At 40.2% G+C, this 25,441-nt stretch overlaps 1 protein-coding gene across 7 annotated transcripts in view; it reads left to right on the top strand.

The window, feature by feature from the left end:
- Nucleotides 1-25,441, top strand: part of Il12rb2 (interleukin 12 receptor subunit beta 2) — a 96,164-nt gene that overhangs the window by 20,470 nt on the left and 50,253 nt on the right. For 3 of the 7 annotated variants that reach the window (XM_031382097.1, XM_031382099.1, XM_031382094.1), the window contains 6 exons: nt 2,190-2,656; nt 3,701-4,024; nt 7,769-7,883; nt 8,787-8,980; nt 10,920-11,062; nt 14,745-14,895. In XM_031382097.1, the coding sequence (XP_031237957.1) occupies nt 2,581-2,656; nt 3,701-4,024; nt 7,769-7,883; nt 8,787-8,980; nt 10,920-11,062; nt 14,745-14,895 (1,003 nt within the window). In that variant the 5' untranslated portion in view covers nt 2,190-2,580. The remainder of the gene's footprint in view (nt 1-2,189; nt 2,657-3,700; nt 4,025-7,768; nt 7,884-8,786; nt 8,981-10,919; nt 11,063-14,744; nt 14,896-25,441) is intronic. The other 4 variants (XM_031382095.1, XM_031382096.1, XM_031382098.1 and 1 more) reach the window with 4 other exon arrangements.

The following is a 25,441-nucleotide window of genomic DNA, read 5'->3' as shown; positions in this document are numbered from 1 at the left end:
TCTAATTAGTGTTCTATAAGCTTCTTGTGTGTTTATAGGCATCTCTTTCTTTTTCTTAGGAAAATTTTCTTCCATGATTTTGTTGAAAATATTTTCTGGGCCTTGGAGCTGGAACTATTAAACTTCTTCTATTCCTATTATTCTTTTGTTTGTTTGTTTGTTTTGTTTTGTTTTGTTTTTGTTTTTGTTTTTTCGAGACAGGGTTTCTCTGTGTAGCCTTGGCTGTCCTGGAACTCACTCTGTAGACCAGGCTGGCCTCAAACTCAGAAATCCACCTGCCTCTGCCTCCCAAGTGCTGGGACTAAAGGCGTGCCCGGCCTATTCCTATTATTCTTAGGTTAAGTCTTTTGGTGATGTGTCAGATTTCCTAGATATTTGTGTCAAGATTTCCTAGATATTTGTGTCAGGAACTTTTTAGATTTAACGGGTTTTTTTTTTTTTTTGACTGATGTATCAATCTCTTCTATTGTATCTTTTATACCTAACATTCTGTCTTCCATCTCCTATATTCTATTGGTGATGTTTGAATCTGTTTTTCCTGTTTTCTTTCCTAGATTTTCCATCTCCAGGATTCCCTCAGTTTGTGTTTTCTTTTTTTGTTGTTGTTGTTTTTTGTTGAGTTTGGGTTTTTGTATTTTGTTTTTGTTTTTTCGAGATAGGATTTCTCTATATAGCCCTGGCTGTCCTGGAACTCAACTTTGTAGACCAAGATGGCCTTGAACTCAGATATCTGCCTGCCTTTGCCTCCGAAGTGCTGGGATTAAAGGCGTGCCCTACCACCGCCTGGCTTGTGTTTTCTTTATTGCTTCTATTTCTACTTTCAGGCCTTGCACAGTTTTATTTCTTTCTTTCACCTGTTTAATTGTGATTCTTTAGGGAATTTATTCATTTCCTCTTTAAAGGTCTCTCTCATATCTATAAATAAGGTCATTTTCTTGTGCTTGGGTTTTGTTAGATATCCAGGGCTTGCTGTAGTAGGATAGATGTGCTCTGAATGTGTCATATTGCACTGGCTTTTGTTGATTGTGTTCTCTTGAGGGCCATTAGCCATTTGGATGGCTTGGTCTCTGGATTTTCCTCTTGTAGTAGGTAATAAGTGGCAGGAGGTGGGAGGTGGGGCACATTAACCTCAATGATCCTGGTGTGGCAGGCCTCTTCTGGGTATTCTTGGGCTGATCAGGCCAAGAGGGAGTGGGAGAATGGAAGTCTGCCAGGAATATGCAGACTGTTCAGGGAAGCTTGGGGTGCCCTAGAGGACTTAGTGAGTAGGGAAGGTCGGTGGGAGGAAGGAAATCTAGCATGTATGGTTCAGTATCCACAGGTCAGATGAAGGATGGGAGAATGAGGTCCAGTGAGGAGCCCTAGATGAACTTTCCTAACTCCATTAACCTGTAAAATTTATATTTTCATTTTTAGCATCTGAATAATGATCCCATTGTGTAAATGGACCACATTTCTTTATCCATACTTCAGTTGATGGACATCTAGGCCATTTTCAATTTCAGATTACTATGAATAGAGCACATGGATAAGGAAGTATCTCTATAGTAAGATGTAGGGTTCTTTGGGTGTATGCTCAAGGTTAGTATAGATGAATCTTGTGGTAGCTCTTTTCCAAGCTTCCTGCGGAATTGTGGTTGTGCACATTTGCACTCCCATTAGCAATGAATATGTCTTCATCTTTCCCCACATCCTTACCAACATGAGCTGAATAATAGGGACATTTTCTCAGTTAAGAGTCTCTTTCTAAATGATTCTACCCTGCATCAAACTGACATAAAAGTAATGAGAACAATTGACTCTAGTCAACTTCATAAACACTTTACTACTAAACCATAACCTTCTCCTTCTTGCTTGTCTCTGTTATCTCATTATTCATACTACAATATAAACTTTTAAAAATCTCATAGTCTTTGTAAATTCAAACACTTAAACATTAAGTCTTTTTAAATATCTAAAGTCTCTCTGAAGTTCCAAAGTCTCTTAATTGAGGTTTCCTGTAGAATCAAATGTAAGTTTAATATTTTCTTATTCCAAGAAGGGTAAATCAAGGCACAGTCACAATCAGATCAAAGCAAAACCAAAATCAAAATCCAACAGTGTAAAGCTCATTGTTATGTTTCTGTGACTTCTGGTCTGTTTTGTCACAACACGATGTCTTATAGGCTCAATCTGACTTCATTACACAGATCCTGGGGCCTTTATCATCATCCCATGGTACCAGCATCTCCACAATTTTGGGGTCTCCACTGAAACTGAGTTGCACCTTCTGGGCTTTCTTTGAGGACTCTCATCCTGCCATTTTGTGCCAAGTCTCAGCAGCCTGAACACAACAAGATACCCAGCCCATTCTTGGCCTCTGCTCATCCCCAAGATGATTCACTGAGATGGGAGGCAGAAAGTGTCAATGATTCTTCAGTTTCTTAGTTTTACAGTGTTAACAATATGCTTATAGGAAACAATTGTGCTTGAGTTGTTCTGGAAGGTTGTGGTTCCACTAGTTTCTGAATGTGCTTAACATAAATGAATTTGTCTTCTTTTACAAGGAGAAGGAGAGTTGCATTCTGGAGTTGACTGCTCATGGCACACACTGTTAGAGAATGCTCATTGGCACTTATTTTTTTGTTCATGTGGCTGTTGATTAAAGCAAATATAGGTAAGATATAAACTAGTCTGTGAAAGGAATTGCAATTTAAGTTCTCAGGTACAAACAAATCATGCATTGTATAAGTGTTCTAAGTGGATTTTGTAGTCAGCCTTTTACCATTTAATGAATAAATCTGGCTCTGTAATATTAGCTTACTTAGTTTGATAATTAATATAAATACATAATCATGCATTTACTCTTATGAAACTGCCTAAGAAACATAAAGCATAATGGATGCAAGTTTTATATTAATGTGTGTTTCAGACACAGAAAGTGCCTAATAGGTAAAGGCACTTGCCATGCAGATCTAACCACTTGAATTTGATTCTGTAAACACACATACTCTAACCTCCATACAAGTTCTGTGGCACATGTGTAGACACATAAATAATAAATAAAATTAAAACCTAATTCATGAAGCCCCATTTCAGCCTCCCAAGTGCTTGGATTATAGAACCACACCTGGCTTCTGATTTTCATCCATGATGCCAATTCAAAACACTCCTGAGCCTTTGAGTATTTATATTGCTTATAAAATGATATTGCTAGCTACACATAATACAACTGATATATTAAGAGAAGAAAATATTTCTAGATATGCTTCTAAAGTCTTGTAAAATTGTCTTTCTTTTTTCTTAATATATTTATTAAAATAAGCACTTTAAATCACAAAGGTGATGGTAAACATGTGATTTATCCTGAAAAGCTCTTCTTAAGTGGTTTGGTATGAAAGCGACATCTGGAGAAGTCCCAAGAGAGATTTGGAACTGCATTCCAGAATGTTCTTTCAGTGCTGTTTTCTTCCTCCTTTCCTCTTGTGATTATGATTATTGCATGGATGTTTTGAGAAGATATATTTAATTAAAATACATTTCAGTATGACTGTCTCCTTCCTGTTCTCCAACATCACCAATGTTGCCGGAGCAATGTCGTTATTAGTAGTTCTATAATCTGATAAGTTTTAATTTTACCCTGCTGGGGGGTTGAACAAACTTTACCTCCAAAATGGATGTCTTCTTTCCAGCTGAGTTTTGCATTTGTCTCTTCCTGCAGATGTGTGCAAGCTTGGCACCGTGACTGTCCAGCCTGCCCCTGTGATTCTACTTGGGTCAGCTGCCAATATTTCCTGCTCTTTGAATCCCAAACAAGGCTGTTCGCATCATCCCAGTTCTAATGAATTAATCCTCTTAAAGTTTGTCAATGATGTCCTTGTCGAAAATCTACATGGCAAAAAAGTCCATGACCACACTGGTCACTCCTCTACTTTTCAGGTCACCAACCTGTCCCTTGGTATGACCTTGTTTGTCTGCAAGCTAAACTGTAGCAACTCTCAAAAGACACCAATGCAAGTGTGTGGGGTGGAGATCTCAGTTGGTGGTGAGCATTCCTTTCTGAACTCTTAGGAAGTGTGTGTGTGTGTGTGTGTGTGTGTGTGTGTGTGTGTGTGTGTGTGTCTGTGTCTGTGTGTCTGTGTGTCTCTGTGTGTCTCTGTGTGTCTCTGTGTGTCTGTGTATGTTTGTCATGAAGTAAATAAAAACCCAAACACCAGACAGATTTCTCTGTTCTACGACATTAATTATTTTGTTGTGAGAGCAGCATGAGAATCTCAGTGTGAAAAGTCCAGAAATCAACAGTATTAGGATTTTACTCAGCAACTGAATCTCTCCTCAACTCTTGCCCTTCACGCTCTTTCACTTGGTCTCCTTCCTTTCCTCTTTCTCTGACCATCGGGGACTTTTGTTTACTTGCTGTCCTTGGTTCTCTGCAGCTGGATCATCATACACTCTTGGTTCAAAGCTACAAGCTCTTAAAGAACTGAAAGAGTCTCTTCCAACTCTTAGAGCTCAGGCCGGCAGCAATCCTCTTCCCTTGCTTACTGCACAGCAGGGAGATCTTCCATCTCTACTGGCTCCTGATGAGTGGCTGTCACACTTAAGAGAGGCTAACAGGAATTGCCACCATGCTGAGAGTCCTTTCCTGGAAATTTGTCTGCTGCAAAGCTGATGAGCTAATACTTCAAGATGGGAGCTAAGAGAAAAGGAATTAAGAAATATAGTTAATGCATCATTTAGTATTGGGGTGGTTCTAGAAGAGTGTCATTAATTTCACCATTGTGCAAACAACATAATATATACTTAAAGTAAGCTAAAATGATATCACCAGGTAACAATATCCACACAGGACCACTGTCATAAATGTGGCCTATGTCAGAATGGCTAAGATCAAAAACTCAGGTGACAGCAGATGCTGGCAAGGTTGTGGAGAAAAAGGAACATTCCTTCATTGCTGGTAGAATTGCAAGCTGGTACAACCACTCTGGAAATCAGTTTGGTGGTTCCTCAGGAAATTGGACATAGTATTACCAGAGGACCCAGCTATACCACTCCTGGGCATATACCCAGAAGATGCTCCAACATGTAATAAGGACACATGCTCCATTATGTTCTTAGCATCCTTATTTATAATAGCCAGAAACTGGAAACAACTCAAATGTCCCTCAATAGAGGAATGGATACAGAACATGTGGTACATCTACACAATGGAGTACTATTCAGCTATTAAAAACAATGAATTTATAAAATTCTTAGGGAAATGGATGGATCTGGAGAATATCATCCTGAGTGAGGTAATCCAATCACAAAAGAACACACATGGTGTGCACTCTCTGATAAGTGGATATTAGCCTAGAAGATCGGAATACCCAAAATACAATCCACAAACCACAAGAAACTCAAGAAGAAGGAAGACCAAAGTGTGGATGCTTCGTTCCTTCTTAGAAGGAAGAACAAAATATCCATCTAAGGAGTTGCAGAGACAAACTATAGAGCAGAGACTGAAAGAAGGGCAATCCAGAGACTGTTCCACCTGGGAATCCTTTCCATATTCAATCATCAAACCCAGAGACTATTGTGGATGTCAGCAAGTGCTGGTTGACAGGAGCCTGATATAATTGTCTCCTGAGAGACTCTGACAGTGTCTGACTAATACAGAAGTAGAGTTTCACAACCATCCATTGGACTGAGCATAAAGTCCCCAATGGAGGAGCTAGAGAAAGGACCCAAGGAGCTGAAGGGTTTGCAGCCCCTTAGGACGAACAGCAATATGAACTAACTAGTACCCTCAGAGCTCCCAGGGACTAAACCATCAACCAAAGAGCACACATGGTGGGACTCATGGCTCCAGCAGCATATATATAGCAGAGGATGGCCTAGTCGGCCATCAATGGGAAGAGAGGCCCTTGGTCCTGTGAAGGTTTATGCCCCAGTGTCAGGGAGTGGCAGGGCCAGGGGAGAGGATGGGTTGGTGAGCAGGGGGAGGGAGAAGGAAGGAAACAGGGTTTGTTTTTTGTTTGGGAGGATTTTTTTTTTTTTTGATATTTTTTGAAGGGGTAACCAGAAGAGGAGATATCATTTGAAATGTAAATAAAGAAAATATCTAATAAAAAATACATTAGTAACTGCAATAAAATGTGGCCTATAGACTGAAACACTACTATGTATACTTGACCATACTGCATAATAATGTTACTAAGCAGTTAATGGCCCTAACAGAAAATACTGCAGATTTTTTGGTCACTTAAGGACATTACCAGGAGAAGCACATGGGACTACAATGGTGAGAAAGGGGGGAAAACATTTATCTAGCTCCCCATTAGTTCATGTTTATCCCATAGAAACTCTTTTATGCTACTGGCTTGCATGGTTAGTCCCTCCAGGCAACTGCTGAGAGATTCAGGAGGTATATATGCCTAAATAAATGTTTAAAAGGAAATGATTATTATTTTAGCAAAAGGAATAATTTATTATTTTATTAAGTAGAACCATGAGAGCTATATATTGCTATAACCATTCAATAGATGAAATTAAGTGCTAAGATGTTAACTTGTCCAAGGCCACATGATAAACACTACTGTGCATGTATGTGTGGAGAGAGAGAGAGAGAGAGAGAGAGAGAGAGAGAGAGAGAGAGAGACAAAGACAGAGACAGAGACAGAGACAGAGAGACAGAGAGAGATCCATTGGTTACAGCATTGGAAGAGATAGGGAGGATTTTGCAATATGTATTATTTTATCTTGCCTGCATGGGAGTCTCAGTACTGTAGTAAAATGGGATGACTGAGAGATTAAACATTTTCTCAAAACCCTCCATTAATTCTGTTCTTGCAGAGCACCTGGATTCAAGTCCCAGCACCCATATGAAGGTTCACAACCATTTGTAACTCCAGCAACACCCTTTTCTGCACTCTTTAGGCACCAGGCATACAAATGGTGCCTGAATACATACGCAGACAAAACATCCATATGCAATTTAAAAACACACTGTTTAAAAATCGACACCTTGTCCTGTATATCTTTATTCTGACAGCTAGGCCTATGTCTTGCCCATGGAATCTGGAAACAACTGTATATATAAGAAATAATCTATATCTGCTCATAAAGTACTCCAAGTGATACAATGTCTTGGCAGCCCTTTTCATGTGCATGGACACAAAGACAGGTTTTCTTTAATTGACATTAATAGATATTTGTTTTTGTTTGTTGAGACAGGGACAAACTATGTAGATTAGGATGTCCTTAAGTTCATAATCCTCCTACATTAGCATCACGAGTGAGGGAATTACAGGTGGTACCACCATGCTTTGCTTAAAACTTTCTAATAATGAGTTGATATTCCTCTGGCATTGTGGGTTTACTTGGGGTAAGAGATGTTTGTCTTTCCAAAAATAAAATGGTATAATTATTGCTTGCCAACCACATCTGGAACAGAACCCTGATTCTGACCTTCAAAATTTTGTACTCTGGGCCCAATAGTTCACCTGTCTTGGTTTCTTCTTTAATAATATGAAAAATAATCTTTCCTACTTTATGGAGTGCTCTGGCTGAGAACTGCCTATAACATGCCTAGAATGGGTCTTAAGTTATAGAAAATGATCAATATTCATCACAATTGCTTTAATTATTAGAAAAAATTCATGCCTTGGGAGCAAATACGAACGTGATAGAACATGGCTTCAACTAGATTTGTGGGGCATGTGGAAAGTATTTTCAATATACTGGCAAAACAATTGCACTGTGGTATTGATGTCACCTGTAGAATATTTCTTGCTCTTCCTTTTCAAAGTTGCTCCGGAACCACCTCAAAACATAACATGTGTCCAGGAAGGAGAACATGGATCTGTGGCCTGCTCCTGGAACTCTGGAAAAATCACTTATCTGAAAACCAATTACATTTTACAGTGAGTAAAGCACCTTGTGGCTGTTCTGTGTATATTCTCTTACATGGCTTTCAGCAATATCAAATGCTTTTATTACTTGCCAAGAAGCAGCAATAGGTAGTATGCCTAGAATTTAAATGCTGTTCCCAGTGTCTGTCAATGAGAACTGCCTTAGCAGTTTGCACTGTGAGCCCTGATATCTTGGCTCTAAATTCTCCTTCAAGGATTTCTTTGGATCATCCAAGGCCTTGGCTAAGACAATCTCCCTGCATCCAGGTTAAGCTGGCTGGGTAAAACCCCATCTCCTTTGCAGTCACACTTTTGGGCATTATGAATATATAAATGGACTCCTCCTTGGAGGAATTGCTTTTTAAAATACAGATGCCTGATGTGAGAGTCCACAAAAAGAGGGAATATGGGAGCCTCTCTTCCTGGAATATATCTCATAATCTCATCACCAGCCCAACTGTACCTAGGTGAGCATGAGCTAGAAAAGGCAATGGGACCAGGATTGGGATCCTCCTACCTACAGTATGGACATACTGTGAGCTCACACCATATTTCCGCTCAATGTAAGTCAGATGCTCACAGGTCTTTTGGATAAAGGTTAGAACTGCCCGGAGGAGCCAAGATGTCAGCCATGGTTTAGAGAATTGAACAGGGTAGGCAAAATACCCCTTTATATAAACATTCATTTAAAAATATTTCAGTTGTACCCAAAAAATGGGGTGAGGAGGAAACATGGCTTCTTATGAGTTGAAAAGAACAGGACTCAGGGATTCCACAGTATATCCTCTAGTAATAAGAGTGGCCTTAAAACATCTGTCTGGAATTTTTGATTTTAGAACAGTTTGTTCTTTTGTAGTGATTGCAAGAAGCAGCATGAAAAGTATATTGCTAAACACTGTTTTGTTTGGGTTACAGGTTAAGTGGACCAAACAATCTGACCTGGCAGAAACAATGTTACTCTGACAATCGTCAGAATTGTAATCGTCTGGATCTTGGGATCAATCTAACCCCCGATTTAGCTGAATCCAGGTTCATAGTCCTTGTTACTGCCACCAATGATCTTGGAAATTCTTCTTCACTTCCGCATATGTTCACGTTCTTGGACATAGGTATGTTCCACTGCAGTTATTTAGGTGTCATTTACAGACACATAAAAATTATTTTAGAACTCATTCAAACCTTCTGCAGATAGTCATTTTAAAGGAGACAGGAACTGATGAAAAGCTACAAAGCACAAGGCTATTCTGATGCATGTAACAGAAGGGTTGGTCTGTGGCCACATAGAAGTGCAACAAAATGGGACTTTTGGCTTCATTCTCTTAGAGAAATTAGAGTTTCTAACTTATTCTTATGAAAGAAGCAGCCACCAGTGAGTGACACCATTGACTGAAGAGAGTTCCAGGAGGTCATACTGGTGGCTCTTTATCCCACTGGCTAACTCCACTGTGTACACTGTGCATATGCCAAGATACAAAAGCTCTGCTCTGAGAACGCTAGCCTCTACTCCTCACCTCTGAGAACTGTAATGAGCCAGCCCCAGCACCTGAACAATAGAATTGGCCTAGCTAAATTAGAAGCCAATATCAAGCATCCCATTTTGCAACCATCCAGATGGACCTGGGACCATTCTGGTGGGCCTGAGTGTCTGTCTGTCCTGCCTGTAGTTCCTACTCACACCACGTCTCTCTTTGCTATTTGCTCTCCACCTCTCTCTTCATCCACCTCATCTCTTTAAAAACTGTTCATGACTACACTACCATCCTTCCCTTTGTTCTTTTTCTGTTTTCCCAAAATTTTCTTAACTTTTTTTTTTCCTGAAGCCACTACCCACCTTTGCCTTCACAGTCATTGGCATATTGGTTTTCTTTTAATCTATTAAGTGGAGTAAACAAATCTATTTTTTGGTATGAGGGTGGAAGGGCAATTATTTCAATGGCTGAGAAGTTAACCTGTAGCCCTGGCTGTCTTGGAACTCACTCAGTAGACCAGGCTGGCCTTGAACTCAGAAATCTGCCTGCCTCTGCCTCCCAAGTGCTGCAATTAAAGGTGTGCACCACCACCCACCTGGCCACAAGTTTCATTTTCTAATTTATACATAATATACAAAGTGAAGATAACATTTCATTTGAGCCAATAAGAGCCAGGTCTTAGACAAACTGGTCCAGAAACAATCTACATCAAAGAGACACACACGAGTTAAAGCCTAAGTAGATTCTGCCCAATCAGATGTCTTTACTCTGAAATGCCAGATTTTTTTAAAGTTCCATGCCAACATACTAGAAGGTGGAATCGGGGTGGGCACCAAAACTGGCAGATCATAAATTTTCTTCACGAACAAGTATTTTTCTAGAATATGCCTAAAAGAATCAGGAGGACTGGGTTGTCAGCACTGGGAAGTATGAATCAGGACTGCTAGCGGAGGATTCAGTTCCAAATAACTTTCTCTAGGACTTGCCACTTTTCTGAGCAGAGTGACAGCTGCCTGGGCATCCAAAGGGAAGGGCGAGGACAAGCCAGAATGGGCTGCATTCTCTTCCTGCAGAAACCAACATTTTTTAATTACTTTTTTTTTACTTATTCACTTTACATCCCTCTCACTGCCCCATCCCAGTCACTCCCTCCCACAATCCTTCCCCCATCCTCCCATCCTATCCTCCTCTGAGCAAGTGGGGGCATCTCTGGGTATCCCCCTTACCCTGGCACTTCAAGTCTCTGTGAAGCTAGGGGCTTTCTCTCCCACTAAGGCCAAACAAGGCAGCCCAGCCAGAAGAATATATTCAAGTACATGCAAGAGCTTTTGGGATAGCCCCCATTTCAACTGTTCAGGACCTACATAAAGACCAAGCTGCACATCTGCTACATATGTGCATGGAGGCCTAGGTCCAGCCCATGTATGTTCTTTGGTTGGTGGTTCAGACTCTGAGAGCCTCCAGGGTCCAGGTTAGTTGACTCTCTTGAAACCAACATTTTCAATAGCTCCTGTCAGTACTTAAGCAATCTCTGATTGCAAAGTTTGACTTGCACATTTTGGTTTGTCTTGGTTACTAGTGAGCCCTCTTCCTCCTTGGGACATCAGAATCAACTTTCTAAATGCTTCTGGGAGCAGATGTACACTGCAGTGGGAAGATGAGGGACAAGTGGTACTCAATCGACTCAGATACCAGCCTCTTAACAGCACATCCTGGAATATGGTAATAGTCTTTAGAGCGATGGGAGAAAATCCATAAGAGCCCTTGACATTGTTCCATGGACTCACCTTGTCATGTCAACTAATAAGGAGTTTAAGAACTTTTAGCTTGGAAACACAAAATTTGAAATCTATCAGGAAACTTTATATGCCTGTCTACTTTTTAAAAATGTTATATGTACAAGTGTTTCCCTGCATGTATGTGTGTCTCATGTCCCTGGAAGCCAGAAAAAGGCATCAGTTCCCCTGGGGCTGGACTTGCAGACTGTTGTGAGCCACCATATAGATGCTGGAAACCAAAACTGGGTCCTCTGAAGAAGCAGCATGCTCTCTTAATCATTGAGCCATCTCTCTGTTAAGAAATATTGGCATTGGAAGACTAGTCAGTCAGTGGGTAAAGTGTTTGCTGAGCAAGCACAGGGCCTGATTTGGGATCCTCAGCACCCTCATTAAAAAGTGGGACATGGAAGCCTATGTCTGTGATTCCAGCACTAAGATACGGAGACAAGAGGATGCCTGGAGGGCGCTGGCCAGCTAGCCCAGCCAGTTCAATAAGAGAGAAACTTTTTCTCAAACAAGCAAACCGTGAGGAAGACACCTAGCATTGACCTCTGGTCTCTACATACATGTACGCACACATGAACATGTAGACACACAAACATACAAGAAATATGTTGATCCCTGATTCTGAGTTGTATTTTAATTTTTTACTTTTGTTTACTGAGTGTGTGTGTGTGTGTGTGTGTGTGTGTGTGTGTGTGTGTGTGTGGAGAGGTCAGAGGAATAGCTGACAGGAGTTGGTTTCCTCTTTCCACCATGGAGATCTTGGTGATCAAAATCAAGTTGTCAGACTTGTCAGCAAGCCCCTTTACCCACCTAGCAACCTTATGACCTCCCAGCGGTCTTATCATTAAAAGCAGGTTTGGTTGTTTGGTTTTAGGAAGTGCTGGAAACTGAACCCAAGGTCTTCTTGTGCCAGTCAATTGTTCAGCCACGGTGCTACTTCCTGACTCTTACATTTTATTTTACTATTGTTACTGTCAGTGTGTGTATGTGTATGTGTGCATGCATGTGCACATGTATGTACATGTGTGCCACAGTGTATTTGCGGAGGTGAGAGAATGACTTTTAGAGGCCAGTTCTCTCTTTTTGCTGTGAGTTCTGGGGATATGATTTGGGTCATTAGGTTTGCACAGCAAGCACCTTCACCTGCTGAGCCATTTTACAGGCCCTGAGTCTGAAGGTCTGGAGCTATGGTGTTCTACTTTCAATAAATAGTTTCTCCTTATTCTTCTATCCCTTTCCTAATTATCCTTTTAACATTAAAAACATATTGGAAAACTATTAGAGTATGTAGTCAGTGGTTTATACGGCACTAGACTTCCCCAAGGAAAGGACTGCAATTCGCATATTAAGCACCACACTGTATGTGTGAGGGTGATGAGGGCGCATATGTGTCATGGCACAAATGTGGAACTCAGAACAGCCCTGAGTGTCAGGGTCCACATCCCACTTTCACCTTGTTCAAGCGAGGGTATGTTTGCTGTTCATAGACACATACCCCAGGCTAGCCCATACCCCAGGCTAGCAGCCTGTGAGCTGCTGGGATTCTCCTGTCTCTACACTTCACTCACTATAGGAGTTGTGGATTATAGATGCTTATGCCTAGATTTACTCAGGTCCTGGAGATTTGATTCAGGTCTTCACACTTGTTCAGCAAGAGCTGAACCCACTGAGCCATTTTCCCAACCTGGCATTACCATTGTTTTGTAATAAAAGAAAAGTAGGGCCATGGTTTCTTCAAGAATTTTATAAAGTACAGTGGCTTATAATAATAGCAAAGGATTGGCTTCACATACAGTTGATACCCAAGGGACTATAACTAACTTTTTTGTCTAAAATCAGTTTTATGTCTCTGTTAAAGCATTCATCATATTGCTAATTATATATAAGGTAGAAATTTCTCCACTTGGCTTTAAGAACTGATACATTTTTGGACTAGTGTAATGACATATACCTATAATCCCAGCATCTTAAAGGCTAAGAGAGAGGCTAGAGTTCCAGGCCTGCCTGGTGTGCCATGTGTGCCTGGTGCTCATGGAAGCCTTAAGAGGGCAGATCTTCTGGGACTAGAATTGCAGACAAGTGTGAGCCACCATGTGGGAACTTGAAATTAAACTGTAGTTGTCTGGAAAAGCAGCTAGTTCTATTAACCACTGAGCCATCTTCCCGCCCCCAATAGATAGGTTATTAATTCCTAGAGAACTTTTTTACTTAGAAACTATTATATTAGGTTAACTTCCCATATTCAGTAACCCTAATTTTTTTTTTTTGGTTTTTTTTTTTTTTTTTTTTTTTTTTTTTTTTGGTTTTTTGAGACAGGGTTTCTCTGTGTAGCCCTGGCTGTGCTGGAACTCACTCTGGAGACCAGGCTGGCCTCGAACTCAGAAATCTGCCTGCCTCTGCCTCCCAAGTGTTGGGATTAAAGTCGAACGCCACCACCGCCCGGCTTCAATAACCCTAATATTATTTATTCTCATTGAATGGAAGATCTGGAGAATTTAAAAGGTCATCTTATCTAGTTTGCCCTTTCAGGTTAAAATTCTCTGTATATGGATGAAAAAATGCCTCAGCTGCAGAGAACCCGGCTTGGGTTCCTAGCATCCACACTGGGTGATTCTCAACTGCTTGTAATGCCAGTTCCAACTCCTGCACACACACGGTCCATGTACAAACTCTCAGACATACACATAAGCAAACAAACAAATGAATAAATAAATCTTTCTAAAAATTATTTGTATTATCCTTCTGTGTATGAGTTTGCAAATGCTAAGGACACACGGTACCACCAAGCTATTTCCTCTTTATACCCATTTGCTACTAATAGGTAGTTTATAGACTTATCCTGCTATTTCATTCTGTTCTACAAGATTGCCTTAATGAGTAAGAACCTGGATTTGTAACTGGAGCCTGGGGAGAGGAGAGAAGAAGTTAGGGATTGTCTGAATAGAAGAGTGATGTCAGGTCACCCTTAGCACACTAATATCTAACAGCTGAAGTAACCTATGAAGTGCTTCAGAGTGGTCAGAAAAGTGTTAATTCCCATGAAAATGCTTGCTATTTTCAGTTGTGTTTTTTTTTTAAATAGGTATGATTGTTTTACCTGATTTATATCTGTGTACCACATGCATGCTTGGTGCCTGCAGAGGCCAGAAAAGAACATCCAGTCAGAACTTCTGGAACTGATGTTGTAATTGATTGTGAGCTGCCACGTGAGTCCTGGGAATGAAACTCAGGTCCTTTGTAAGAACACCCAGCATTTAGTTACTGAAGCATCGCTCCAGTCTCAAGGCTCACTGTTTTATGCAGAAGGGAGCCTTGCTTTGGCCATTGCATACTGTGTGCCTGTTGTGAACTGTCACAATGCTCTCTATAAGAACACACAAACATTGTAAATCAGGGTTGGCAAGATGGCTCAGCTCATAAGAGCACTGACTGATCTTCCAGAAGTCCTGAGTTCAAATCCCAGCAACCACATGGTGGCTCACAACTACCTGTAGTGTAATCTTATGCCCTCTTCTGGTGCATCAGAAGACAGCTACAGTGTACTTATATATAATAATAAATAAGTCTTTAAAACAAAAAAAACATTGTAAATCAGTGTAGCAAATCTCATCTGATTCAAGGTTCATGCTACAAATGCCAAAGGAAGATATGACCTGCAAGGTCTGAGACCATTTACGGAATATGAATTTCAGATCTCCTCTAAGCTACATCTCTCTGAAGGAAGTTGGAGTAATTGGAGTGAGTCACTGAGAACACGAACACCAGAGGAAGGTAGGTACCCAGAAAGAAAAAGAAAAGAGGGGGAGGAATCAGAGAAAGGGGACTGGAAGAGGCCAAGTCTTCCTTGGAGCAGAATCTTTCAGGGCATGCTGTACAGAAACTGCCCGGAAGGTAAGTTTATGATGCTATGAAGTTTAACAGGCACAGACAGGTTCTGCCCCTGTCTGCCGTAAGTCAAGCCACCACTTTACTATGGTGCAGTTAAATTTGTTCTTACTTCTCTGTTGCTTCAGTGACTATTATTCCCCAAAGCTGTAGCCAGAGTCAATCTCATTTCTTTGATATATTTTTAATCTCCTTGGTTCTTTGAAAATTATAAATCGTAATTTTGAAACTATAGAGCATACTTAAAGCTTGAAAGAGCTTCTGAAGACAATATGCTAAAATAAAAGTAATGGTCAACAGTATCTCTTTTCCCCAAATGCTACATTTCACTTCTTCAAGCCTTCGATGTTACACTACTCAAGTGAGGCCCATTGTACCAAGACTAGGAGCAACATAACAAGTTCAAGTTCTAAATTAATGAATGGGCTTTTCCTTTTGATAATTACTGAGAAGTCAGTATCATTGAAATATAAGCAAATATTTTATTGAAACATAAATCCTTATATAGCCTATCGTATATTGAAAATGTTTTCCTCGTTTTTATTAGTTCTTTAAAAATTTGATCAGGCCAGGCAGTGGTGGCGCACGCCTTTAATCCCAGCACTTGGGAGGCAGAGGCAGGCGGATTTCTGAGTTCGAGGCCAGCCTGGTCTACAGAGTGAGTTCCAGGACAGCCAGGACTACACAGAGAAACCCTGTCTCGAAAAAAAAAAAAAATTTTTGATCAGGTTCACCTCCTCCACCCAACGCCTACCAGATTCATAACTAACCCACACAACTATGTCCTTTGTTTGTTTGTTTGTTTGTTTGTTTTTTAAAATAAAGTACAAGTTGTGCTGCCCACATATTCTAGATTGGGTGGCCCTCACTGGAAGGCAGTCAATACACCAATAACTACAAGCTTTAAAGAAAACTGACTCTCCCTCTCCCAGCTGTTATTAATTGCAGTTAGCTCCTTAGCATGAGGTGGGCATGAAGTCCTACCTCTCCATGCTGGAACATTGCCCAGGTGGACATGCTCTCTCAACTGCTGGGAATTCAAATGTACGACTGCTGTGCTATGTCTAGAAGACACTTCCCAATAACACGAGCCTTTGAATTCACAAGAATACTCTTCTGTTTTTTTAAGCACTTATTAGTATCAAAGTTCAGAACTTTTCATACAATGTGGGGTATCCACCAGAGAAGACTGCTTGGACATGGGTTTAAGCCAATAAAAAGTCTTTATTAGCTTAATAATAAATTAATATTGCAGATGGCTGGCTATAACACTGGGTATTTGGGATCCTTAGTGTAGCCCTGGGCCTTTCTGAGCTTTTAAATACAAAAGCGAGAGAGAGAGAGAGAGAGAGAGAGAGAGAGAGAGAGAGAGAGAGAGAGAGGTCCTGGATTAACCTACTTCAGTTAACAAGAACAGTTAGCCAGAATCAGAACTACAGAAGCTAAAAAGCAAAGTTTCTACATTTTGAGACTTTCCCAGAGCTATATGGACTTTGGCAGATTAGCCCTTTGTTTTAGTTTTGGCATGTGATGCTGTCTAAGAGCTGAATTTTACAGCCTGAAAGGTACTTCCATCATGAAGTCAGGTGACCTACTAAGGTCTAGAGCCCTGTTATAATACTTCGTGTAAATTACAAAGAAATATTGCTGGCATATAATCAACTGCTTATTACTATCTATAGTTTTGTTTTGTGAGACAAATTCTTACTATGTAGCCCTGACTGGCTTGAAACTCACTATGTAGACCTTGGTGGCCTCAAACTCAGAATGATCTCCCTGCTTCAGCTACCCACATGTTAAGATTAAAAATGGCCACCTCCTGTGCACAGCTGGAATTTTTATTCAATTGTGAACACCTAAGTGGATATTTGCAAAGGTGGAGTGTGCATATATAAGAAGCAGCCTTGTGGTTGACCTGTACTCCTTGGGCTCATAATAGTTGGGGGAGGGTGAGTTGTTGATTTTGTTTGTTTTGAGACAGGATCTTACTAGTATTTCTGTCTAGCCTGGAACTAAATATGTAGACCAGGCTGGCTTTAGACTCAGAGATCATCCTTCAGCCTCTGCCTCCCCAGTGCTGGAATTAAAGGCTTGAGCCACCACACCCAGCCTCTTAACAGTTCTTTGGTAACTGAAGACACTTGACAGTAATGGGCTGGTAGCATCCAAGGCCCCAGAGAGACCTGACACCTACTATGAGACTATTATACCCAATACAGAGTTTGAACAATAAACTTCTTATCTTCTGATAACTGTATTTCTCCATGTAAGAAAATATTTAAAATGGATTCATCTAGCATGTGGTAATTAAAATATCTCTTTTTCTAACTAAAGGCCACAGTAGTGGCCTACATGATCTCTCTGTTGCCCAGAGATTTTCTTTGCACTATTTAATGTAGTTGAAGTAATTTTTGTTGTTGTTTTTTCTAGACAGGGTTTCTCTGTCTGTTTCCCTGACTATCTAGAATTCACTCTATTCACCAGGCTAGCCTTGAACTCAGAGGTATGTCTGCCTCTGCCTCCTAAATGCTGGGATTAAAGGCAAGGACTATCATACTCAGTGTAAAGTAATATTCTCTTAAAATAACTCCTGGATTAGATTTTGTTTGCAAAATGCTGATAAGATTTTTCAAGTGGGTCATATTTGATATTCAAATCCAAAGTATTAAATGGGTCTAGTTGTCTGTAAGCTACATTATTACATTCCATGGGGTGGAGCTACAAGGTACAGAAACTTGGGGCTTATAAATCCTTGTCATTTTACACTGATTAATGACTAACTTAGATGTGCCGAAAAAGATGTTCTTTTCTTATTTTCTTAGCACTTATCTGACAAATTAAAACTTCTCCAAGGCAAACTAGTAACTCTAATATGCCACTGTGGGACTGGTGCATTCAGAGCAGAGCAGGCACTCAGAGCTGAAACATGGTCCAGCTCACCCCGCTTGTTTCCTTTCAATGCCTGCATCTTGCTTTTCTAGTTTGATCTTTCTGTGGGCTGTCCTATACTCTGCTCTTACTTTAAGTTGTGTGGTTTACACCCCTTACCACTCTTCTGTCATCAGTTTCCCTTTGAAACACCAACTGATGCAAACACAAATGTGTGAATTTTTTTTCTAACACTTCTTCCCTTTAACCCTTTTAAGTGTCTGGTCACACGTAACGCACTTTAGTCTCTGAAACTGTGAATGATTTATGGTTTTTTTTTTTTCTGTAGCCTCAACTTGTGAAAGCTGGGAGGAGCATGGTACCCCCTGGTGGCCCAGGCATGGCTATGTGTGTCATTCCACCTTTGTGAAGGTTCACTCCATGTGTGCCCCTTCCTTTGCTGTTAAATGTGACTCCAGTCATGGTCTTCCAGAGAACTGACTACTAGGGAAGGGGAGAAGAAAGAAAACCATGTCACTTTCTGAGAAACAGTCCATAATTCAGCATCCATCAAGAGCAGTCTTGATTCTGAGGGATTAAAGCTATATTTTCTTCCTAGTAAGAGAAAGCTCATGAATTTGAACTCAGGAGTATCTAGATCTATGTGTACTCACCACTCACAACAAACACCTAGCAGGAGGCTCCACTATGATGAATAGACCTTCTTCTGTATACGTGACTCTCTGCTCACATGTTTGACTGCTACTCATCGTGATTAATTTGGGGGAGTTAACTTATCTTATCTTTAGGCCAGAGTAGCAAAGAAGTGCTTCGTGCCATGGTGATGACACAGATGTGTGAGATGTCCAAGGGAGAGATTCAGAGGCCCATTAAAGCCACACTTCCTCACATTAAAAAGCTAGAAAATTCATTAATTCATTAATTTGTTTCATTCATTAATTTATATGTTATACTAACATATTATCACCATTAAGATGGATATGAACAAATACTAGAGTTATTCTAACATCTCAGACCTTCCATCACGGTGAAGCTTGGGAGTTCACAAAAAGTTTATCTACAGATCCAGAGAGTTAATACTTGTAGCTTTGTATATTGTATAGTGTCTGCAATTGTTAAAAGTTGTTCTTGGGGGCTGGAGAGATGGCTCAGCGGTTAAGAGCACTGACTGCTCTTCCAAAGGTCCTGAGTTCAAATCCTAGCAACTACATAGTGGCTCACAACCAACCGTAATGAGATCTGATGCCCTCTTCTGGGATATCTGAAGACAGCTACAGTGTTTACTTACATATAATAAATAATAGAATAAATCTTTTTTTAAAAAAGTTGTTCTTGAGGTTTCTGAGCAGTCATTGGCATCAACCAAAGACATGACTGTGTTCCAAGAAAACTCCATGTTTGAATATCAACATTTGGATATTACAAAGTTTCTATATGTTACTAAAACTTATATTTCTCATTTTATAACCATTTAAAAATACCAAGCTATTATTATTGTTTGCTCTTGTATAAAAGTAGGCATCAGGCTGGATTTGGCCCACTGTCATGGTTGTCAACCCCTAGAATAAACTCAAAGATTGTCATGCTTCTATCTCTTTGCCTAAGGCTGAAGAAAATGAGAATGAAGGGCTCTATATGTACTAAAAATATTCCCATGCAATCATTCATTAAGTGACCTAGTCAGAAGTCCAATCTCTGCCCCTTCTTTGGCTTTCCTTAAGCTTGTTCCTGTTCCTGAGGAGGAAAACTACCTGTACATTATTAATAAATCGTGACCAGCCCACTACTGGAAGATGCTTTTCCTTGAAATAGAAAGCATAGCCTTCAAAAAATGTATTTCCATCAGGAACTACACCAGGCGATAGGACATAATGCCAATGAGTCAGAACTTCAGACTCCAAGAGTTGCAGTTTATCTTGAAAGGCTAGAGCAAACTTCCTGGGGGAAGCCAATGCCAAGGTGAAACACAACACCCAAGAGGAGTGTTCTCAGAGCATTCTTACATTTCTTCTCTGCTATAAATTCAAGTTCCTCTTCCCACAAAACTCATTTAATGAAGCCCTGATGCCCGATGGGATAGAATTAGGAGATGGGACTTTTTAAAAATTATTTTATTTATGAACATTTAAAATATCCCCCTTTCCCATCTCTCCCCCCCCCCGCAACCTCCACATCCAACCCCCCACACACCCTTTGCCTCTAAGAGGGTGCTCTCCCACACACCCACCCACTCCCACCTCACCCCTTTAGAATCTACCTTCTATAGGGCAGCAAGCCTCCACAGAACCAAGTGCCTCCCCTCCCATTGATGCCAGATAAGGCCATCCTCTGCTACATATGTGGCTGGAGCCATAGGTCTCCTCATGTGTACTCTTTGGTTTGTGGTTTAGATTGGTTTGTGGTTTAGACCCTGAGAACTCTGCAGGGTCCTGTTAGTGATATTGTTGTTCTTCCTATAAAGTTGGAATCCCCTTCAGCTCCTTCAGTCCTTCCCCTAACTCTTCCATTGGAATCCCCAGGCTCACTCCAATGGTTAGCTGTGAGTTTCTGCATCTGTCTTAGTCAGATGCTGGCAAAGCCTCTCAGGGGACAGCCATACCAGGCTTCTGTCTGCAAGCAGTTTTTGGCATCAGCAGTAGTGTTGGGGTTAGGTGTTTGCAGAAGGGATGGATCCCAAGGTGGAGTAGTCTCTGGATGGCCTTTCCTTCAGTCTTTACTCCAATTTTTTTTGTCCCTGCATTTCCTTTCAACAGGGACAATTCTGAGTTAAAAACTTTGAGATGTGTGGGTGGCCCCATCCCTTAACTGGAGGCCATGCCCATCTACTGGAGGTGGTTTCTTGAGGTTCTATCTCCCCTCTGTTGGGTATTTCAGCTAATGTCATCCCCATTGGCTCCTGGAAGCATCTCATATCTTTGGTATCTGGGACTTTCTAGGAGTTTCCACATTCCCCACTTCCCACTGCTACATATTTCTACTCCTTCTCCAGGCCCACTGGACTTCTCTTCTGTCTCTTCCCATGCCTGATCCTGCCACCCCTTTCCCCCACCACCACCACCTTCTCCCATCCAGGTCCCTCCGTCCCTCTACCCTCTATGATTATTTTGTTCCCCATTCTAAGTGGGACTGAAGCATCTATTCTTTGGCCTTCCTTCTTGTTAAGCTTCATATAGTCTGTGAGTTTGCATTCTGAGATTTGGGCTAATATCCACTTATCAGTAAGTACATACTATGTATGTCCTTTTGAGTCTGGGTTACCTTACTCAGGATGATATTTTCTAGTTCCATTCATTTGCCTGCAAAATTCATGAAGTCATTGTTTTTAATAGCTGAGTAGAGTAGTATTCCATTGTGTAAACATACCACAATTTCTGTATTCATTCTCCCGTTAAGTGACATCTGGGTTGTTTCCAGCTTCTGCCTATTATAAATAAGGCTGCTATGAACATAGTGGAGCACGTTTCCTTGTTATATGTAGACACATCTTTTGGGTATATGCTCACTAGTGGTATAGCTGAGTCTTCAGCTATAGGAGTTCTCTGGTAGAATTTTGGGAGTCACTTGTATACAGTGCCATCTCATCCACAAATAATAAAACTTTGACTTCTTCCCTTTCAAAGTGTATCTCTTTGACCTCCTTTTGTTGTCTAATTGCTCTAGCTAGAACTTTGAATACTATATTGAATAAATAGAGAGAGAGTGGGCAGCCTTGTCTTGTCCCTGATTTTAGAGGGATTGCTTCAAGTTTCTCTCCATTTAATTTGATGTTAGCTGTTGGTTTGCTGTACATTGCTTTTATTGTGTTTAGGTGTGGGCCTTGAATTCCTGATCTCTCCAAGACTTTTAACATGAAGGGGTGTTGCATTTTGTCAAAGGCCTCTTCAGCATCTAATGAGATGATATGTGATTTTTTTTTAGTTTTTCTATATAATGGATTACATTGATGAATTTCCATATATTGAACCATCCCTGCCTCCCTGATATGAAGCCTACTTGATCATGGTGAAGATCATTCTAATGTGTTCTTGGATTCGGTTTTCAAGAATTTTATTGAGTATTTTTGCATCAATATTCATAAACAAATTTTGTCTGCAGTTCTCTTTCTTTGTTGTGTCATTGTGTGCTTTAGGTACCGCACAACTGTGGGTTTATAAAACAAATTAAGTAGTGTTTCTTCTGTTTCTGTTTTGTGGAATAGTTTGAAAAGTATTAGTACTAGGTCTTCTTTGAAGATCTTGATAGAATTCTACTCTAAAACCATCTGGCCCTGGTCTTTTATTGTTGTTGTTGTTGTTGGTGGTGGTGGTGGTGGTGGTGGTGGTGTTTGGGAGATTTTTAATGACTGCTTCTATCTCCTTAGGGGTTATGGGACTGTTTAGATGGTTTATCTAATCCTGCTTTAACTTTGGTACCTGGTATCTGTCTAGAAAATCATTTCATCTAGATTTTCCAATTTTGTTGAGTATAGGCTTTTGTAGTAGGATCTGATGGTTTTTTTTAATTTCCTCAGTTTCTGTTATTATGCTTCCCTTTTCATTTCTGATTTTGTTAAAACTAAACAGCTGGAAAATGGTGGCACATGGCTTTAATCTCAGCACTTTAGAGGCAGAGGCAGGCAGATTTCTGAGTTCAAGGCCAGACTGGTCTACAGAGTGAGTTCCAGGACAGCCAGAGCTATACAGAGAAACCCTGTCTTGGAAAAAAAAAAAAAAAACAGGAAAAAAACAAATCTAAACAAACTGTCTATGCCTGTTAGTTGGTCTAAGAGTTTACTACCTTGTTTGTTTTCCCAAAGAACCAGTTCTTAGTTTTGTTGATTCTTTGTATAGTTCTCTTTGTTTCTAATTGGTTGATCTCAGCCTAAGTTTGATTATTTCCTGCCATCATTTCCTTTTGAGTGTGTTTCCTTCTTTTTGTTCCAGAGCTTTCAGATGAGCGGTTAGGTTGCTAGAATAGGACCTCTCCAATTTCTTTATGAAGGCACTTGGTGCTATGAATTTTCCTCTTAGCACTGCTTTCATTGTGTCCTATAAGTTTGGGTATGTTGTGCCTTCATTTTCGTTAAATTCTAGAAAGTCTTTAATTTCTTTCATGACCAAGTTATCATTGAGTAGGGTGTTGTTCAACTTCCATGTATATGTGGTCTTTCTGTGTTTTTGTTGTTATTGGAGACCAGCCTTAGTCCATGGTGATCTGATAGAATGCATGGGATTATTTCAATCTTCTTGTATCTGTTGAGTCTTGTTTTGTATCCAATTTTAAGGTCAGTTTTGTAGAAGTAACATGAAGGGCTGAGAGAAAGATATATTCTTCTGACTTAGGGTGAAATGTTCTGCAGATATCTGTAAAATCCATTTGTTTCCTAACTTCTGTTAGTTTCTGTTAGTGTCTCTGTTTAGTTTCTGTTTCAATGAACTGTCCATTTGTGAGAGTGAGGTGTTTAAATCTCCCACTATTATTGTGTGAAGTTCACTGTGTGTTTTGAGCTTTAGTAATGTTTCTTTTACAAATATGGGTACTCTTGAATTTGGGGCATAGATGTTCAGAATCAAAAGTTCATCTTGGTGGATTTTTCTTCCTTTGATGAGTATGAAGTCTCCTTCCCCATCTCTTTTAATAACTCTTGGTTGAAAGTCTATTTTATTGGATATTAGAATGGCTACTCCAGATTATTTCTTGGGACCATTTGTTTAAAAAATGTTTTTCCAGTCTTTTCCTCTGAGGTAATGTCTGTCTTTGCCACTGTGGTATGTTTTCCTATATGCAGTAAAATCCTGGGTCCTGTTTAGATTTCCAGTCTGTTACCTTGTGTCTTTTTATTGGGAAATTAAGTCCATCAATGTTAAGAGATGTTAAAGACCAATGGTTGTTGGTTCCTGTTATTTTTGTTGATAGAGGTGGTAGTATGTTTGAGTGGTTCTCTTCTTTTCAGTTTGTTGTGAGAAGATTAATTTCTTGCTGTTTATTGGGTGTAGTTTCCCCTTGTGTTGGAGTTTTCCTTTTATTTTCTTCTGTAGGGCTGGCTTAGTAGAAAGATATTATTTAAGTTTGTTTTTATCATGGAATCTTTTTAATTCTTTATCTATGGTGGTTTAGAGTTTTGCTGGGTATAGTAGCCTGGGCTGTGTGTTCTCTTAGAGTCTGCATGACATCTGTCCAAGATCTTCAGGCTTTTAGAGTTTCTATTAAGAAGTCTGGTGTAATTCTGATAGGTCTATCTTTATATGTTACGTGGCCTTTTTCCCTTACCACTTTTAATATTCTCCTTTTTCTGTGCTTTGGGTGTTTTGTTATTATGTAACAAGAGGTGTTTCCTTTCTGGCCCAGTCTACTTGGTGTTCTGTAGGCTTCTTGAATACAGTTCATAGCCATCTTTTTCTTTAGGTTAGGGAAGTTTTCTTCTATGATTTTGTTGAAGATGTTTTCTGGTCCTTTGAATTGGAAATCTTCACTATCATCTGTACCTGTTATTCTTGTTTATTCTTTTCATTGTGTCCTGGATTTCCTGGATGTTTTGGGTTAGCTTTTTGCTTTTTGCAATTTCTTTAACTGTTGTGCTGTTGTGTCAATGTTTTCTAAGGTGTCTTCTGCCCCTGAGATTCTCTCTTCTATCTCCTGTATTCTGTTGGTGATACTTGCATATATAACTCCTGATCTGTTTCCTAGGTTTTTCATTTCCAGGGGTTGCCTCCCTTTGTGATTTCTTTATTGTTTCTATTTCCATTTTTAGATCCTGCGTGGTTTTGTTCAATTCCTTCACCTGTTTGATTGTGTTTTCCTGTATTTTGTTAAGGAATTTATGAGTTTCCTCTTTAAGGATTTATACCTGTTTACCTGTGTTCTCCTGTATTTCTTTAAGAGAGGTATTTATGTCCTTCGTAAGGTCCTCTATCATCTTCATAACATATGATTTTAGGTCAGAATCTTGCTTTTCAGATGCGTTAGGGTATCCTGGGCTTGCTGTGGTAGGAGAACTGGGTTCTAATGGTGCTAAGTGGCATTGGTTTCTGTTGCTTATGTTCTTCTGCTTGCTTCACCATCTGCTTATCTCTGGTGTTAATTGTCCTTGTTGTCTGGGAATGGAGCCTGTCCCTTTTGTGAGCCTGATTATGATGGACCACCTGAGTAAAGCTGTCACTGTGTGTGGTGGGGACAGGGAGAGCTGGAGCACCCGATCTTCCCCTGAGTGCAGTTGTAGACCAGAAGGACAATGTGTCTCCTGCAGGGCAGATGGGTCCTGCATCATCTGGGTTCTATGGTGGTCCCACTTAGGCCTGGTATTGGAGCAAGGGGGTCTCATCTGTGAGCCTGGTTGTGACAGACCTCGTGGGAGTTAAGCTGTCTTTGGGGGTTTTTTTCTGGGGTTGGGGTAGAGACTGTAGCACACGATCTGCCTCAAATCAGAAGGAGGATTATAGAAGATGGGACTTTTGCCAATAATTGGGATATGAGTATGAAGCCTTCATGTATGGGATCCTTGCCCTCACAAAAATAAAAAAAATAAAATAAAATAAAATAAAAACAGATCTGTCTTCTACTCCAC

The sequence above is a fragment of the Mastomys coucha genome, unplaced genomic scaffold, assembly GCF_008632895.1.
Source record: "Mastomys coucha isolate ucsf_1 unplaced genomic scaffold, UCSF_Mcou_1 pScaffold20, whole genome shotgun sequence".
Taxonomy (NCBI): Eukaryota; Metazoa; Chordata; class Mammalia; order Rodentia; family Muridae; genus Mastomys; species Mastomys coucha.
The sequence above is the reverse complement of the archived record's forward strand: the minus strand, read 5'-3'. Positions and strand labels throughout refer to the sequence as shown.